The sequence below is a fragment of the Propithecus coquereli genome, unplaced genomic scaffold, assembly GCF_000956105.1.
Source record: "Propithecus coquereli isolate 6110/MARCELLA unplaced genomic scaffold, Pcoq_1.0 Scaffold197, whole genome shotgun sequence".
Lineage (NCBI taxonomy): Eukaryota > Metazoa > Chordata > Mammalia > Primates > Indriidae > Propithecus > Propithecus coquereli.
The window spans coordinates 3,768,951-3,784,386 of NW_012144633.1; the positions used below are offsets into that span (position 1 = coordinate 3,768,951).

At 51.3% G+C, this 15,436-nt stretch overlaps 3 protein-coding genes across 4 annotated transcripts in view; 2 read left to right on the forward strand and 1 right to left on the reverse strand.

Moving 5' to 3' along the window:
• POLR3C (polymerase (RNA) III (DNA directed) polypeptide C (62kD)) overlaps window positions 1-1,065 on the forward strand; it is a 19,680-nt gene extending 18,615 nt beyond the window's left edge. The window contains 1 exon segment of the mRNA XM_012643430.1: window positions 899-1,065. Coding sequence (XP_012498884.1) covers window positions 899-980 — 82 coding nt within the window. The 3' untranslated portion in view covers window positions 981-1,065.
• Window positions 1,066-3,397: 2,332 nt separating this feature from the next.
• Window positions 3,398-6,462, forward strand: NUDT17 (nudix (nucleoside diphosphate linked moiety X)-type motif 17). 2 transcript variants are annotated; one of them, XM_012643455.1, is made up of 8 exons: window positions 3,398-3,589; window positions 3,807-3,990; window positions 4,215-4,240; window positions 4,388-4,480; window positions 4,762-4,860; window positions 5,077-5,213; window positions 5,608-5,763; window positions 5,879-6,462. In XM_012643455.1, the coding sequence occupies exons 1-8, from the start codon at window positions 3,398-3,400 to the stop codon at window positions 5,982-5,984; spliced, it is 993 nt and encodes a 330-aa protein (XP_012498909.1). In that variant the 3' UTR covers window positions 5,985-6,462. The 2 variants fall into 2 exon arrangements, 1 of the variants encoding a protein (XP_012498909.1); XR_001137451.1 differs by lacking the exon at window positions 3,398-3,589 and having other exon boundaries at window positions 3,769-3,990; window positions 4,215-4,480; window positions 5,608-5,769; window positions 5,879-5,933.
• Window positions 6,023-13,695, reverse strand: PIAS3 (protein inhibitor of activated STAT, 3). Its single transcript, XM_012643454.1, has 14 exons — window positions 13,587-13,695; window positions 12,246-12,663; window positions 12,003-12,087; window positions 11,714-11,764; window positions 11,393-11,483; window positions 10,703-10,837; window positions 10,405-10,510; window positions 9,755-9,828; window positions 9,453-9,613; window positions 8,530-8,663; window positions 8,280-8,448; window positions 7,965-8,098; window positions 7,740-7,777; window positions 6,023-7,207 (listed from the first exon to the last, which is right to left on the reverse strand). Exons 1-14 carry the CDS (start codon window positions 13,608-13,610, stop codon window positions 6,941-6,943), a joined length of 1,887 nt encoding a protein of 628 aa, XP_012498908.1. The 5' UTR covers window positions 13,611-13,695; the 3' UTR covers window positions 6,023-6,940.
• Between the last annotated feature and the right edge of the window lie 1,741 nt (window positions 13,696-15,436).

Here is a 15,436-nt window from a genome sequence, read left to right on the forward strand (position 1 = left end):
ATAATAAAAAATATTTAGGTCTTCTTTAATTTCTTTCAGCAATATTTGGGAGTGGCAGTTAGGGTTTTCAGTGTATAAGTCTTGCACCTCTTTTGTGCCTCTTAAATTAATTTTTAAGTATTTTTTTGATGCTAGTTTAGCATTTTCTTATTTCATTTGTGGATCATTCATTGCTAATGTATACAAAAACAACCAGTTTTTGTGTTGTGATTTTGTATTGTGCAACTTTACTAAATCATTTATTAGTTCTAGTAATTTTTTGTGGATTCTTTGAGATTTTCTCTGTATAGGGTCATGTTATCTATCTGTGAATACAGATTTTTTTTTTTTACTTCTTCCTTTTCGATCTGCATGCCTCTTATTTCTTTTTCTTGCCTAATTACCCTACCTAGACCCTCCTGTAAAAGGTTAAATAGCAGACATCCTTGTCTTCCTCCTGATCTTAGGGGAAAAGCTTTCAGTCTTTCACCATTAAATGTGATGTTAGCTGTGGGTTTTTCCTTGATGGCTTTTAATGGGTTGTGAAAGTTCTCTTCTCTTCCTAATCACCACTCACTTTAAGCTTCAGCCACTTTTCAGCTTCTTGCTATTTCAAAACACACTAGGTCCTTTTATTCCTATTCCTTTATGTGTGCTGTTCTTTCTCCTAGTTGTGAGTTAGACTGTAACTTTTCCCAGGACAGAGGCTCTATATTTTGCATCCTCAGCAGTTTTCACAGTGCCTGGCACATAAAAGATGCTTAGTAAATGGAAGAATGAACTATTGGTTCTCCTGCTTTCCACCCACTGCTCTCAAGGGCAACTGAGCAATTCTCCATGGCCACATCCACACAGCCTCTAAGCTTAAATATGCTAATGAACATTCAGTCTGGGCAAATGCTTTCACTTTTTCACTCAGGTTGGATGCCAGTGAGATCCAGGTGGATGAAACCATCTTCTTGCTGGAGTCATACATCGAGAGTACCATGAAGAGACAATGACCGAGAAGAATCATTTTCCTCAAAAGATCTGGGGGGATGAAACAAACAATAAAGGAGGTGTCTGGATGCATTATTTGCAATGGGATAAGTTGTACATTCTTTTGTGAAATTCCCTTTATCCCTACATCTGAAAGAGTTTGCTGATTCTGTCTTAGACCCATCACTGTATTCTCCCTTCATCAAATCTTGGCAGTGGAAAGAACCTTAAATGAATTAGATTAGTCATCTATCAAATGCATCAGTTCCCAATGAAGAAGTCACCCAAGGGCTGGGCACAGTGGCTCACGCCTGTAATCCTAGCACTCTGGGAGGCCGAGGCGGGAGGATCCTTTGAGCTCAGGAGTTCGAGACCAGCCCGAGCAAGAGCGAGACCCCGTCTCTACTAAAAATAGAAAGAAATTGGCCAAACAACTAAAAATAGAAAAAATTAGCCGGGCATGGTGGCGCATGCCTATAGTCCCAGCTACTTGGGAGGCTGAGGCAGGAGGATCGCTTGAGCCCAGGAGTTTGAGGTTGCTGTGGGCTACGCTGACGCCACGGCACTTGCCCCAGGCAAGAGAGTGAGACTCTGTCTCAAAAAAAATGGGCAAAAGATCTGAACAGACATTTCTCAAAAGACATACAAATGGCAACAGATATATGAAAAAATGCTCAACATCACTAATCAGAGAAATGCAAATCAAAATCACAATGAGGGGCAGGCGCAGTGGCTCATGCCCATAAAGAATCCTAGCACTCTGGGAGGCGAGGCCGGAGAATCACTTGAGGTCAGGAGTTGGAGACCACCCTGAGCAAGAGGGAGACCCTGTCTCTAAAAATAGAAAAAAATAGCCAGGTGTGGTGACATGCACCTGTAGTCCCAGCTACTTGGGAGGCTGACTCAGAAGGATCACTGGAGCCCAGGAGTTGGAGTTTGCAGTGAGCTATGATGACACCACTGCACTCTAGCCGGGGCAACAGAGCAAGACTCTTTGTCTCAAAAAAAAAAAAACCACAATGATACCATCTCACCCCAGTTAGAATGGCTTTTATCAAAAAGGAAATAACGGATGCTGGCAAGGATGTGGACAAAGGGAAACCCTCGCACACTGTTGGTGGGAATGTAAATTAGTACAGCCACTATGGAAAAACATCATGGAGGTTCCTCAAAAAACTAAAAATAGGCTGGGCGCAGTGGCTCACACCTGTAATCCTAGCACTCTGGGAGGCCGAGGCGGGCGGATTGTTTGAGCTCAGGAGTTCGAAACCAGCCTGAGGAAGAGCAAGACCCCGTCTCTACTAAAAATAGAAAGGAATTAATTGGACAACTAAAAATATATAGAAAAAAAATTAGCCGGGCATGGTGGCGCATGCCTGTAGTCCAGCTACCTGGGAGGCTGAGGCAGAAGGATTGCTTGAGCCCAGGAGTTTGAGGTTGCTGTGAGCTAGGATGGCGCCACGGCACTCTAGCCCGGGCAACACAGTGAGACTCTGTCTCAAAAAAAAAAAAAAGATAAAAGATAAAATATTTAGAGTGGTGCATATCCCAATCAATTACCCTGATTTGATTATATGAATATATCATGTGCCCTGAAAATTTGTATATCTATTATGTATCAATTTAAAATAGCAAGTATGTTTTGAAAAGAAAAAAAAATATTTTACAAGGGAAAAGAATCCTAGAGGGGAGCAGCCTGTTTCTTGGGGAAACTACAAATAGGGTCTGACTAGAACGTAGGCTATGGGCCAGAATTGGTGCTGAAGAGACAGGGCAGACTGGTGGGTCCTGGCTGCACTGCGCTAAGGAGTGTGTCTTCTCCTGAGAGCAGTGGGAAGCAGTATGATCAGATTGGTACTTTAGAAAGATCACTCTGACCGTACTGTAGAGAATGAGTTGGCTGAGGCAGGCCTGTTTGGAGACTTGCAAACAATATTTCAGGCAGAACGTGAAGAACGCTTGAACTAGGGCACTGGAAACTGGAGAGATGAAGAGTGAGACATGGATTTGAGAAAGTTTAAGGAGGTAGAATCTGCGGCATTTGTTTGCCATTTGAATGAAATGAAAGAAGGGAAGGTGGTGTCAAAAATGTTTCTCGGGTGTCCAGCTTGGAGACGGATGTAATTAACTAATTTGGGGTAATACCTTCTGTAACAGGTGTGCAAAGTGCCGCGGAGGGGTGCTTACAGTTCGGCCTAGGGCCGGAAGGAGGTGACATGTGAGCCCAGAATCATTCGGTCTGGGAATCATCGTCCTAAACAGAGAAGAATGAAAGAAAACGGGAGCTGAAGAATTAGAGGTATTCTTCTTTGTCGTTAACATTACATTCATGGATCATCCACAAGAGTTGTGCCTGTATTTCCTGGGGACGTTCTGAAACCCGGCTTCCACCCGCCACCAGAGGGCAGCAAGCGGGCCGCAGCGACCTCAGAGCCGCGTTATGGCCGCGACGCGGGTGCTGCTGCTCCTGTCCGGGCGTCCGGAGTCGGTGAGCTTCGCACAGAGTGTGTGTGGCCTCCTGGGCGCTGGGTCAGGGCTCGGGCCCTGGCCCACGTACTGCAGCCTGAAGCGAGGACAGCTCGTCCTCTCGGACAGGCCGTTCCCAGGCGCCTCGGCTAGGCTTCCGCTCCAGGTCGGGAGAAGGGGGCCCAGCGTGGGGAAGCGAAGGGCGGGAAAGGGCGGGAAGGGTGGGATCGGGCGGGAACTGGCGGCGAGAGACCAGTGGGCCCGGCCAATTGCCCCGACGCGGCCTCCTCCCCCACTGCGCGGTGTCGCCCAATATTTGAAGGTCCCGCCCACCCACTCCTGCCCCCTTCAGAAGCCTTACCCAGGTGACTCCCTCCCGCCAGCGACCCGCTTTCTGCCCTTTTGCGGCCTTGGACCAGCAGCCCAAGGCCCCCGGGGCCCAGCTGCCCGCAGATCGAGGCGTGGGCCTGGGCGTGGCCGTCATTCTGCAGTCCAGTGACCAGATGGTTTTGTTAACCCGAAGGACTCGCACCCTCAGCATTTCCCCCAACCTCTGGGTACCCCCAGGTGAGTGCTCTGGGGACAAGGCCTCAAGTTCTGGAAGGAAACTTGCCCTTTGTCCCGGCAAAGCTATTCTCAATCTCAGGATAGACAAGTGGGCCCAGTAATGTGGCATGTTCTCAATCACAAGGGGCTGCAGCTACATCTGTGTCCACTGGAGTGTAAACAGCGAGTGAGGGTCCCTGGTCAAGACCACCACCATTCACCTTTTGATCCCACTGTTGTTTCAGGTGGGCATGTGGAACTCCACGAGGAGGTAACCAGTCAGCTGACCCAACCAGCACCTCACCCTGAGCCAAGAGACTCATGTCTGGGACCACTTGGGTGTGGGCTGAGGAAGGGGCAAACAAAAGGACTTGGAGTCAGGCATTGGCCACTCTGACCTGCCTTCTCTGACTCCCAGCTGCTGGACGGAGGGCTTCGAGAGCTTTGGGAGGAGACTGGACTACAGCTGCCCCAGGGCCAGTTCTCTTGGGTCCCTCTGGGGTTATGGGAGGTGAGACAGCGACCTGGGAGAAGGCCCTCTCTATTTAACCTAGAGACCTCAGCTACCCTCCAAAGTCCACAGATCAGCCCCCACCTGCCTTGGCCGTGGGGAAAACAGTGGCATACAGGTGGTTTGGAGTCCCCAGATCCACAACCTTCCCCCATGCCCCTGCTGCACCATCTCTACCATCTACTTCCTCAGCTTTTGGCCAGCATTTTGTTTCATCCTAAAACAGTGTTTACAAAATCTCAAAAAGAGGAAGTTCTCACTTTGCTGTTCTCTTCTCTTAGTCTGCCTACCCTCCTAGACTGAGCTGGGGTTTCCCCAAATACCATCACATTGTTCTGTATCTACTTGTGATCTCCCAGGAGTCACAACAGCAGCTGCAGGTAGGGCTGGCAGTGAAGGGAGGAAATGGGCCCCAGGGGAGCCCAAGCAATGTGGTTCTGATTGTGGTTAAGGAGGGGGAAGGGCGTCAGAGATAACCAAGAACACCCAGTAGCCTTTCCCCCTGCCCCACTCCATTCCACCTGCGGGTAGGCTGTGATCAAGAACAGGTCTCCTAGGGAACTGCCATGACTGAGGATCAATATGTCTGACCCCAGGCCAAGATCCAACCAAACCCAAGTGAGGTGAGCGCCTTTACGTGGCTGAGACCAGACATAGCAGCTGCAGTGGCTGCCACAGAGGATGGGACAGAGATACCCACACTTCCCCCCCAGGACCTACCACCCTCTGTCCTGTAAGTAAAAGCTTCTCCCTGAGCCTCCAGCACACCAAGATATACACGTTGAGAAGTTCGGTTTCTATCCCCTCCTCAGGATGAAATTTTGTGTTGTGGGGGAGATTTAGGGAGTTGGTCAGCTGATAAATAAGTACACATGAGATCCAGGACACCGACCATAACTCCAAGGGTTCCTGCTCTAATGGCTAGCATTGAATATCTAGGTTTGAGTCTCAGCTCTCCCATAGGGAAAAGTCATTTAACCTTCCATGAACCTGTTTCCTTTCTATAAAATGAGGTTAACACCCATCTACCCACATCCTGTGGTAGTTGGGAAGATTAGATGACCCAACATACGGAAGTTCTTAGTAAACTACAAGGCACAGCCCAGACCAGAGTTGTCATCATGCAGTGCAGTGGAACTAGAGGAGGATGGAAGAGCCCGACGACCTTTAGTCCTGCCCATGTCCACACTGCTGCAGACGACCCCATCCACAGCAGAGGACAAAGAGAGGGTCAGCACTGGAACCAAGTTTGCCCTCAGGCTCTGGCTGCAACATCTGGGCAGGTAAAGGTGAGGAATGACTTGAGAGCGCCACAGCATTGGGCTGGAATGGTCTAGTGTTTTTATGGGCATGGGAGAGAGGAAGGAAAAAATAACAACAGCTCTTGGAAATCCTCAGGGTAACACCCCCATCACGTGAAAGTGGAGCTTACATGGACCCCAGACCAGCAAAAGAAGAACAGAACATGGACCCTCTTCCCCCAAACCAGGGGTCTGGGAAATGAAGTACATAATCCCTTCCCTAGTCCACCTCCATGACACAGAACATTCACAATCTTTATTATGGGTGAGAACTTTGCTACAACTTTGGGAATAAAAAGTAAAATTACAACATAGATCCTAGGCCCTGGAGAAGCCTGAAAAAGGAGATTGGGAAGGAGGGCACAAGGGTCCGCCCATCTCCCCAGAAAGGTGCAGAATGAGCCAGGCCTAACCACAGGGCCATGGGCCTCTAGAAGCTTAGGTCCTGGCCCGCTGGCATAAGAAACATCGTGAATTTAAATATATAAATAGAGATAGAGCCAGGCAATAGGCCAGGCCCTGCTCCCAAACCCCTGGGGATCATGGCTAAGGCCTTATCTCCTCCTCAGTCATACTGGAAGCAGGAGGCAAAGGAAGTCATCTTTGGAGTATTTTGGTTTTTCTTGTTTATGTACAAAAAATCCACAATCCAAAATAAAAGTTCTCTGTCCATCTCTGAAACTGCCTGTCTCAGTTTCTCCATCTGTCTGTGTGGCCAAAGGGAACGGAATGGACATGAAGAGGAAATGGGAAGAAACAGAGCCATGGATTTGGGGATGGGAAGAGAGGGTATCTGAAGAGCAAGAGAAGGGCCCCTTCCCAAAAGGCTCTAGACATAATCAAGGCTGAGGATTCAACCCTTCCTCCAGTTTACATCCCATCCCATTTGCCTCCCATTGCCTAAGTCAACATGTCCAAAGGAATGTGCCACCATCTAAAGAACATTTCCAAAAACAGACCCCAATGTCCTTAAAAAGAGGTTAAATATTAACCCTTTGGGTGCTGGCCTTGTCAGGCAGAGATGAGGCCAAAAGTAGGTGTCTACAAAGGTCTGGCCTTTGCCCAAAGCCCCCCAAGGGATCGGAGTAGCCAGGGGTCAGGTCTCCACAGCATACTTGCTCAGTGTTGGGGGCAGTGAAGTTTCCATAATCCAAGGAACTCAGTCCAGGGAAATGATGTCTGACCGACAGCCAGTCAAAGAGGGACCTGAGGGCAGGGGTCCTCCATGCCCCTCCCTCAAGGCCCCCCCAGGGGCCACAATGCTGCTGACACGGCCAGGAGGGGGTGCCGGAGTGGAGCTGCGGTGGGAGCTCCCCAACGTGGGGGCCAGTGGGCCCAGAAAGTGGGAAGGGGTCCCCCGGTACTGGAAGAAGTGGCCAAGGGCATCCTGTTCATCTAGCGAGGTGATGACGGAGGGACCATAGTGCTGGGAGGAATCAAGGGCGTAGTTTAAGATCTTATCCTTTACCCACCTCCCAATCGCTCACCTCAGAAATATCGACCCCTATGGATCCCAAGGTAGTCTCTGAGAAGCAGGAGAGCCTTTCTCTCTTTCCCCTACTTCCCCACACCCCACCCCTTTTCCCTGCCTTGAGGGAGCCCCTCCAGCTTGCTAAGTTCCTAGTCTCGTGCATGTCTGAAATGTGCGGAATGTCCAGTTGGGACAGGCATGATGCTCTAAGTGCACGAGGGCATGTGTGGGGGTGAGTAGGCAGGGGCAGAACTACACGAAAAACTCTGGAGACAGAACAGTAACAGGGGACCCAGGAAGACATAGGTGGGAATCCAAGGAAGTATCAGTGGGGCTTAGGAGGGAAATAGGCTGCCCACACCCCCCAACCTCTCACAGAAAAGCAGACCTAGGTCCCCGGGAAAATGAGAGAAGGAGTGGTCCTATCAGTGCCTAGAAAGGAAGCTTCAGAGACCTGAGATCTTCAGAAGGAGAAAGAACTACTTACCTGGCTCTCAGTCTGAAGGAAAGAAAATAAATCTAAACCTGGCAGGAAAAGAAAAATCAAAATCAACCTCCTATCTGACCCCTTTACTGCTAAAAGACAAAGAAGTTCCTTGGATTGTGGCCCCTTGCTAGGAGAACCAGGTGGCTTTGAAAAGGAGCAGGGGTTCTGATGTGGTTCTGGGGAGGGTGTTGCAGCACACAGCCCACTTTATGATCAGTGTCATACCTTGGATGTCTGCCCCCAGTGGGAAGGCAGGTGGGTACTCATGTAGTGGGAGACCGGACAGGAAATCCCCGCCCAACGTGCCCATAGCAGGGCTCCGCAGCACTGAGGATGACTGGTGACCAGACGTCAAGACTCTGAGTAGAGAGGAGATGGGGCAGCTAGTGAACTACAGATACCCTCACCCAGCTCAGCTTCCCAGGCTCCTTCTCTGTCCGCTCCACCTTTCCCTTGCCCCAGGGTTTGCCCAAGGATCACAATCATTCCCGACTTCTTCCCCTGTCCCTTTTGTTATAGATTTAGCCTATTCTCTCATACCCTTTGCTTCCAGGTAGGGCTGGGATGGCAGATGACGTGACAGAACAGTGCTTCTTGGTCGGAGGCAGATCCTCCTCATCTGATGAGCTTTCTATTGTCAAGTCAATAACTTCAACCTTCTTCTTATTCTCCGATGGATTTCCCTCTTGGACTGGGCTGTACTGGAGGCCTGCAGGTGGTTAAGAAGACTGTGTCTCAGAGAAGAGGTCATCCAAGATTGAGCTCAGCTGGGGAACAGGGGGTCACTCACCATCCAGCCCATACCCTGGCGGGGGGCAAACCTCAGATGCCTCCTTCTTGGGTTTCATTGGACACCAGGATCCATCTTCCATGAACTGGATCTCATCACAATCCGAACAGGAATTAAGAATCTCCATGAATAAACTGGGGGAGGGGAGAAATGGGAATTCATGAAGCTGGGAGATGGCTGGAACAGTAACCAGAGAGTTCTGTGACTCACCTTCCTGCACCTCAGTGTCCTCATCTGTAAAATAGGGACATTATCCACCCTACTGGACCTCTCTGAGTTGGAATCGAACAACATAAAGTATATAAAAGAGCACTGCAAACTTTAAGTGTTAGGTTTTAAATTAATACAATCTGAGCACCTGTTACATGTAGGACAAGGAAAAAGACAGAAGGAGCAGAGATCAGAACTCCATAAACCATCTCAAAAAAGACACCGGGAACGAGAACCACAACATAGGCTCTAGAGGGGGGATAAGACTAGCTAGATCAGAACACCCAGGCCCTCAAAAGAACCTTATTGCTATGTTCAGTGGGAGGTCAGGTAGTTGTTATAGACAACATATTATAACAGTTCAATACATTGGCTCTACCACTTACTAACAATATAAACTTGAACAAGACTCAATCTCACTAGGCCTTGGTTTCTTTATCTGTAATGATAGTACCTATCTCATAGCGCTATTTTTTTTCCTTCATTTTTTTTCTCTGTGAGACTATCACTTGCCAATCATAGGATTCAATGAGACAATGCATGCAAAGTCTCAGCACAATGTCCTGTATACACTAAATTCTTAATGATGTCATAAATGTCTATATGAATTGGTAAAGAGGATAGATAGGGTTCATGTGAGGGGAAATAAGCCATTTAAATGAAAAGGGGGTCCTAGTGGATGTCCTAGGTATGGGAAAGCAAAACAGTCCTACCCATCAATGATAAGAGATTCATAGGGAGCCTTCTTGTCACACACAGGACATGTCCACGTTGGCTTCTTCTCATTCATCTGTAGATAAAGGGCAGCATCGAAGCTCTGCAGGTGGGCGCAGGTGAGGGCACGACAAGGGACAGTCAGGCGCATCTTCCCTAGCTAAGGACAGGCGAGTTCTCTGGTCAGAGTCTCCACTCTGGTTTCATCCCAGAAAACTTCATTCTAGTATCCCTAGGAACCCTTTTGAGTCCAGAGATTTAACCCAACTCCCTCCCCCTTTCCTTTTTCCCCTGTACCCACCGGGCACATGAGTGACACCCGGAGACTCGTAGTGGCCACCTCACTGTCAGGGTCAGCAGTCAATTTTTCCTTGACTGAAACAAGAGTGAGGCAGAGCCATGGGGTCAGCAAGGCTGGAGGAAGCCCAGGAGTTGGTGAGGCCAGAAGCAGATGGCTCTGGCTGACAGGCTTGTGGGTGGAGAGTCTTTGGGGGCCAATGGCATGTTACATGGAGGTGGTCTGGGATCTGGATTATGAAGCCTGGGTGTGGGGGAGAGATTTCCCCATCCCTGAAGATGCTTAAACATAGCTGGGTGACACTTTGGCTGTATTAGAGATGATCTAGAAGGAGTTGAAGCATCACGTGACGGTTAGATTAGATGATCCTAAAGACTCTTTCTAGTCCAGAGAACCCATATACTAGCAGGGCTGCAGTTAGGGTCTGTGAGGTGCAAAGCAGATACACAACTGAGAATGCAAGAGTGTCACTCACTGCCTGGGAGTGGTCTGACTTCAACCATGAAGACTGGTGAGGGATATAGGGGAGGGCTGGGGCTCATGTGAGAGGGGACGCAAGTTGTCACAAGAAGGGTATGGGTTTGATTATGAAGGCTGGAGGGTCAGGAAGACTTGGATCCAGATCAGGGCCAGGGAGGAAGGATGTTACTCACTCAGTGCCCGGGAGTGGTCTGGGTTCCGGATACCCTTTGCTCTGAGTTTTTGTAGAAGGGTCCCTGCAGTCAACTGCCTCACCAGGTACACAGACAAGGAGTAATTCTACTTGGAGGTGGGGGGAGACAATTAGCTCTGCTTCTCATATCACCACCACCCACTTTTGTCCCATGAGGACCAGAGATAGTGGGTAAAGGCAGAGAGACCCATAAAGACATTTCCCCAACCCAGGACACTAGATGATTCCCCTTCACTCCCTGCAGGCTTTTCCAGGCACCACGCTTTAGCTGTGCTCACCCGTCCAAACTCAGATGACCAATTGACCACGATGGTGTTGGGAACAGTGGCCGAGAGTCGAGCCAGGGGTGTGATGTTGATGGGGCGGCTGGGCCTCTTGGGCTCAGCCCCATTCTTGGTTGGGGGGAGGTAACCCTGGGGAAGGGAAGGACTGGTCAGTGGAGAGGTAGCTCTGGGAAGGGGCTCTGCTCTAACAACAAAAGATACCTTGTCTCAAGTTACTCACTCCCTGGAGGGAAGGCAGACTCACTTACTGACCAAGGGGATGGGGGCCCATTCGGTGACTCATAAAACTGGGGCACTGTCTAGGGCTGTGTGTGGGGTTCACTCCTGAGGAGAAAGGAGAGCTTATTTATTGACCAAGGAAATAGGAACCCACTCACTGAGTCCCTGAGGAGGAGGCGTAGGGACACCTCACTTCTTCTAAGTCTCAGCTCTGGGGCCATGCCTTCTAAGAAGTCTTTCCCGAATCTTTGGGTTGAACTAATGTCCCTCCTCTGGGTTCTCACAGAATCTTTGTTCAGCCCTGTCTTAATATAGGGCTGATTATATTGATTCAATCAGTAAACTGAACACCTGGAATGTGCCAGGCACTGTGCTAGGCATGCCTCTTTCATAACAGGTTTGTAGTTAAGATTTATGAATTGAAAGGGGAAGGAGTTACTACCAGAAGAAGGGAAGAGCATTTACCGGCAGGGGGCACAGTTTCCCATTGACCTTGACAAAGAGGTTGGGGGGGAAATAATCCTCCTGGGGACAGCTGGTCTCACAGAGACAGAACCTAGAGAGATGAGAGGATCAAAGGGTGGGAGTTGCTTGAGTTGAATCTGGCAGAGAGGCAGGCAACCCCCAAAAATCAGTCATGGATGTCTATAGCCTTCAGCATCCAACAAGAGCCCCAGGGCTGGGGTGGGCAGTGGCAGAGCAGGGATGTCTCCTAGGAGTATGTCAGGCCCCTATTTCACTCCCACCCGCAGTGGGAACCCAGCAGGGCAGGGAGGATCAACTCACCTTAGCTGCACCTGGATGGTATAATCACATTTGGCTCCTGGCAGAACCTCTCTGTAATGGAGGGAGAAGGAGAGATGTCAGCATGTGGCCCCCAGAAGGCAGGGGTGAAAGGACAGAGACGGAAAGTTGGATTTCTAGGGGACAGAGAAAAGACATACAAAAGAACGAGAGACAAGCAGGTATAGGAGGAGGGAGAAGAAAGAGAACAGGGCAGAAGAGAAGAAAGCCAGAGAGCAGAGTCCAGGGGTAACCACCCAGGGAAGAGGCAGGAGGACTGAAACAGATGTACCTGGAGGTAAGAATCTGCTGCACTTGCTGGGGTGTGAGGGCAAAGGTAAAGTGCGCTTCCTCAAACCGCTGGCTAGAAGTGGATGCTGAGGACACAAAGGGGCAGTTATTCTCAAGCCCATGCACAGGCAGCCATGGAAGTTGCCCCCATCCTAGGATGCTGATCCCACAGGTTTAAGCCTAAGAAAGGCTTGAGGAAGAGGCATGGATTCCAAGAAGACTAACGGACTGCAAAGAGCCATACCAAGGGTGGTGGGCCGGATGAGCTCCCCGTAGACTTCATAGAAAGGCAATGGTTTCATGGTGACATCTGGGTGCACAGGCTGGGGCAGAGGGGGGTGCATGTCCACCTCACGCTTGGGGCCCAGCAGTGTGCCAGGGGCCAACAGAGCCGGGGGAATGGGAGCTAGCGGACCAGGGGAGCCTACGGGAGAGGTGCCCGGCGGCAGAGACAGCAGGGAGAGATCAGAGGGCCCCAGGGTCTTTCGGGGAAAGCGTCGGCGGTAAAGCTCTTTGATCTTCATCTGGACACTGGGGGCACAGCTGGACTTGAGGAGGTGCAGGGCCTTGGCCAGGAGTTCGTGTTTGCGTCCACTCTTGTTCCGGCCAGCAAAGCCGAGAAGCACCTGGAGCTCAGACACCCGGAAACTCATCACCATGTGCTGTGTAGAAGAACAGAGAGGACTGAGAATCCTACCTTGCTCACAGGCCTGTCCTGCCAAGGACATGGGCTGGGCTACCAGGTGGGCAGTGCCTCTTTGCCTCCAGCACTGATCAGAAAGATGCTCTGCCGCTAGTGAATTACTGCCAGGCAGCTGACCCAGACAAAGGTACATCTCAGTCCCATTTTAGCACCACCACCCCGCTCCAGAGCTTGAGCAACCCTATCTCCCCATGCCTAGAAGTTCACCGTATCTCTTCCGTCTTGTCTTCATTTCTCCATTAGCTTTGCCTGTAACTTCCCTCCTTCCTGTCCCATAGTTTCACACTCCTGCCTCCTCCCAAAGACTGTAATTCACTAAGGCAGGACCTTCCTCTCTGCCTCCAGGATGCTGCGGCCCCACCCCTCGAGGTATCCGCCCGCACAGCCCCGCCCCCTATCTCTCAGCCCCTACCGGTACTTCCTAAGGTTCGGGTCCCAAGAGCAGCCCCGAAGCCTCTATCCTCTCAGCAGCCTCATCTACATCTGCCTCCCCAGTCCCATCCCTACATGTGCCCGCATCTCTTGGCCTTGATCGACTCGCCCCCCATGCCTCTACAGCAGATTTGACGCCCCCGGCCCTACCCTTACAACTGCCCCTACCACTAAATCCGACTCCTACCCCTCGTCCCCGCCCCTTGCGCCTCGGCCCCCAGCAGCTGCAATTCCCCTCGGCCCCACCCCTACATCTGCCCCGCAGCCCCGCCCCCGGAGCCCCGCCGCAGCCCCTTCCTCGCCCACAGGCGCTTCTCTCCCATCTTCAGCAGCCAGTCCCTGCCACGTCGCCTGCGCCCACCGATCCCTCGGCACCCAGTCTAGGTCGCTTCCCGGACTCGGCGTACCGCCGGGCTCAGTCCAGATGGGGATGGGGGAGGGGGCCGGTACCTTTAATTCGCCCAGCTCCGCCATCTTGAGACATCGCAGGCGCCCGAGCCGGAGCCCGAGCTCAGGCCCAGGGACCGGCGCACAACTCTCCACCCTGGCGCCGGCCGCAAATGCCGCCTGCTCCGCCCCGTCCGGCCCCCTATACCGCCCCTTCTCGGCCCCGCCCGCCTGGCTCCGGACAAGCCCCAGCCTGAGCCCCTCCCTCCACAGCCGGACCCAGCCGCTACACGTCTTTGGCCGGTTGGCAAGACCAGGGAGTGGATGGCCCCAGAGATCGCGGGCTCCCCGAGGCTAACGGGGAGGAGACGGGCCCCAAGTGCCTGGGGAAGGGGGGCTTTGCCACGCCAGAGTTAGGAGGGGATGAGCTTTTAGGGATCCCAAGACACTTGAAAGATGGAGGGAAAGTACCGGGAACTGCTAGATCTCAGAAATGGGGGAGGGGGCAGCGAAGTTGGAGCGAATACCCTCATCTCCATCTCTACAAGTTTAGCCAACTAAAACTAGGGTTCTACCAACTCGGGAAATGGGTGAGCTCTGATCCATTTTGGGGAAGCCATGGAGTCGTGAACAGTTCAGTTCCAGATGGCTATTCTCGATCCTTCACCCCCCCCCTCCCCCACACACCAACTACAATATAGCTCGCGGTCCGGCCGCAGGACTCAAACTCGCAAGCAAAAAAGTTCGGTGCGGGGAGCGGGACTTACCAGGACAGTTGCGGGGAGTGGGGAGAGGGCTCGGCAGGCCCAGAGGGCGGGCAGGGGAGGCGGGGTAGGGGGCCGGCGCGGCTCGGGCAGTCTGCACGCCTGGGGTTCGGTCCGGTAGCCGGACGCTGCAGCCGCAGCTCCGCCCGGCGGAGCGCTTCGGCTGGGGCCGCCCCCTGCAGGTTAAGCCCTCCAGGACCGCGGTGAGGGGAGGGGGGCGGAGCCCCAGGCGGGAGAGGGAGGGACTCCGAGCCTGCGCTGGAGAGATTAACTCCTCGAGTGAGTGGATCAGGCGAGAGGAGTTTTTGGAGATCATCATTCTCACTGCCGCTGTGACCCCTCTTGCTAATGTACGGGCTTGGAGTGGAGGCATGCTGCTAAGAAGACAGTGTGTCAGACAGCGAGAGTATAAGGCAAAAAAATTTAAAAATTAAAAAAAAGAGAAGTGTAGACCAGGGATGTGACTGCATAAAGAGGTTCTTCCTTGAAGTGATACCTCGCCCTGGGAGAAAGCCTGGCCTGCTGAATCCAAAGTGTACCTAACCTTAATTCTGCTTGTGGTCCAACACCCTCTACCCTAAATACAGAGACTCCGTACCTTTGGTGTACCTGAAGGTGAACAGATTTTCTTACTACAAAGGGATCTTTTTGAGCGTCTCTGAGCTACCTACCTACTCTCTTTCCTCCAAAGCCTTGGACCCTGCAGAGGCCCTATCTCAACCAAGCTAATTACTCAGAGGCAGGCCCCAGGCTAATCATGAAAAAGCCAACTTTAGGGCAGTGTACCCATACTAGGAACTAGTAAGACTCATAGCCTTTTATTGCTGGCTGGGACCTAAGTGATAGTGCATTCGTTCAATAAATAAGTGCTGATCAGGGATTGTTAGGTGCTGAGGACATAAAAGCCTTGCAGGAGTAAACAGCCTAGCAACAGAGACATGTTAAGCCCATAATCAGCATACAACATTGTGCTTTAATAATGGGAATAATCCCCTCATTTAGCTTAAACCTTCAGTATAATCCTGTCCATGAGAGCCCACCCAAGTCATAAGACTGAAGGTGCCAGGCTACCAATATTCCCAGATAACTGTTGAATAGGACCTTTGCCAGCTACTTTGTGGTTTTGTCCCTAGGGAAGATGGCCACCTC

Coding starts and splice junctions, on each gene's coding strand:
- NUDT17 (XM_012643455.1), top strand. CDS start 3,398: ATGGCCGCGACGCGGGTGCTGCTGCTCCTGTCCGGGCGTCCGGAGTCG. Junction 4,241..4,387: donor ATGTGGAACTCCACGAGGAG/GTAACCAGTCAG, acceptor TCTGACTCCCAG/CTGCTGGACGGAGGGCTTCG. Junction 5,764..5,878: donor TGGCTGCAACATCTGGGCAG/GTAAAGGTGAGG, acceptor GGAAATCCTCAG/GGTAACACCCCCATCACGTG.
- PIAS3 (XM_012643454.1), bottom strand. CDS start 13,610: ATGGCGGAGCTGGGCGAATTAAAG. Junction 12,664..13,586: donor CGGAGCTGGGCGAATTAAAG/GTACCGGCCCCC, acceptor TCTTCTACACAG/CACATGGTGATGAGTTTCCG. Junction 7,778..7,964: donor ACTGGGGGCAGACATCCAAG/GTATGACACTGA, acceptor TTTTCCTGCCAG/GTTTAGATTTATTTTCTTTC.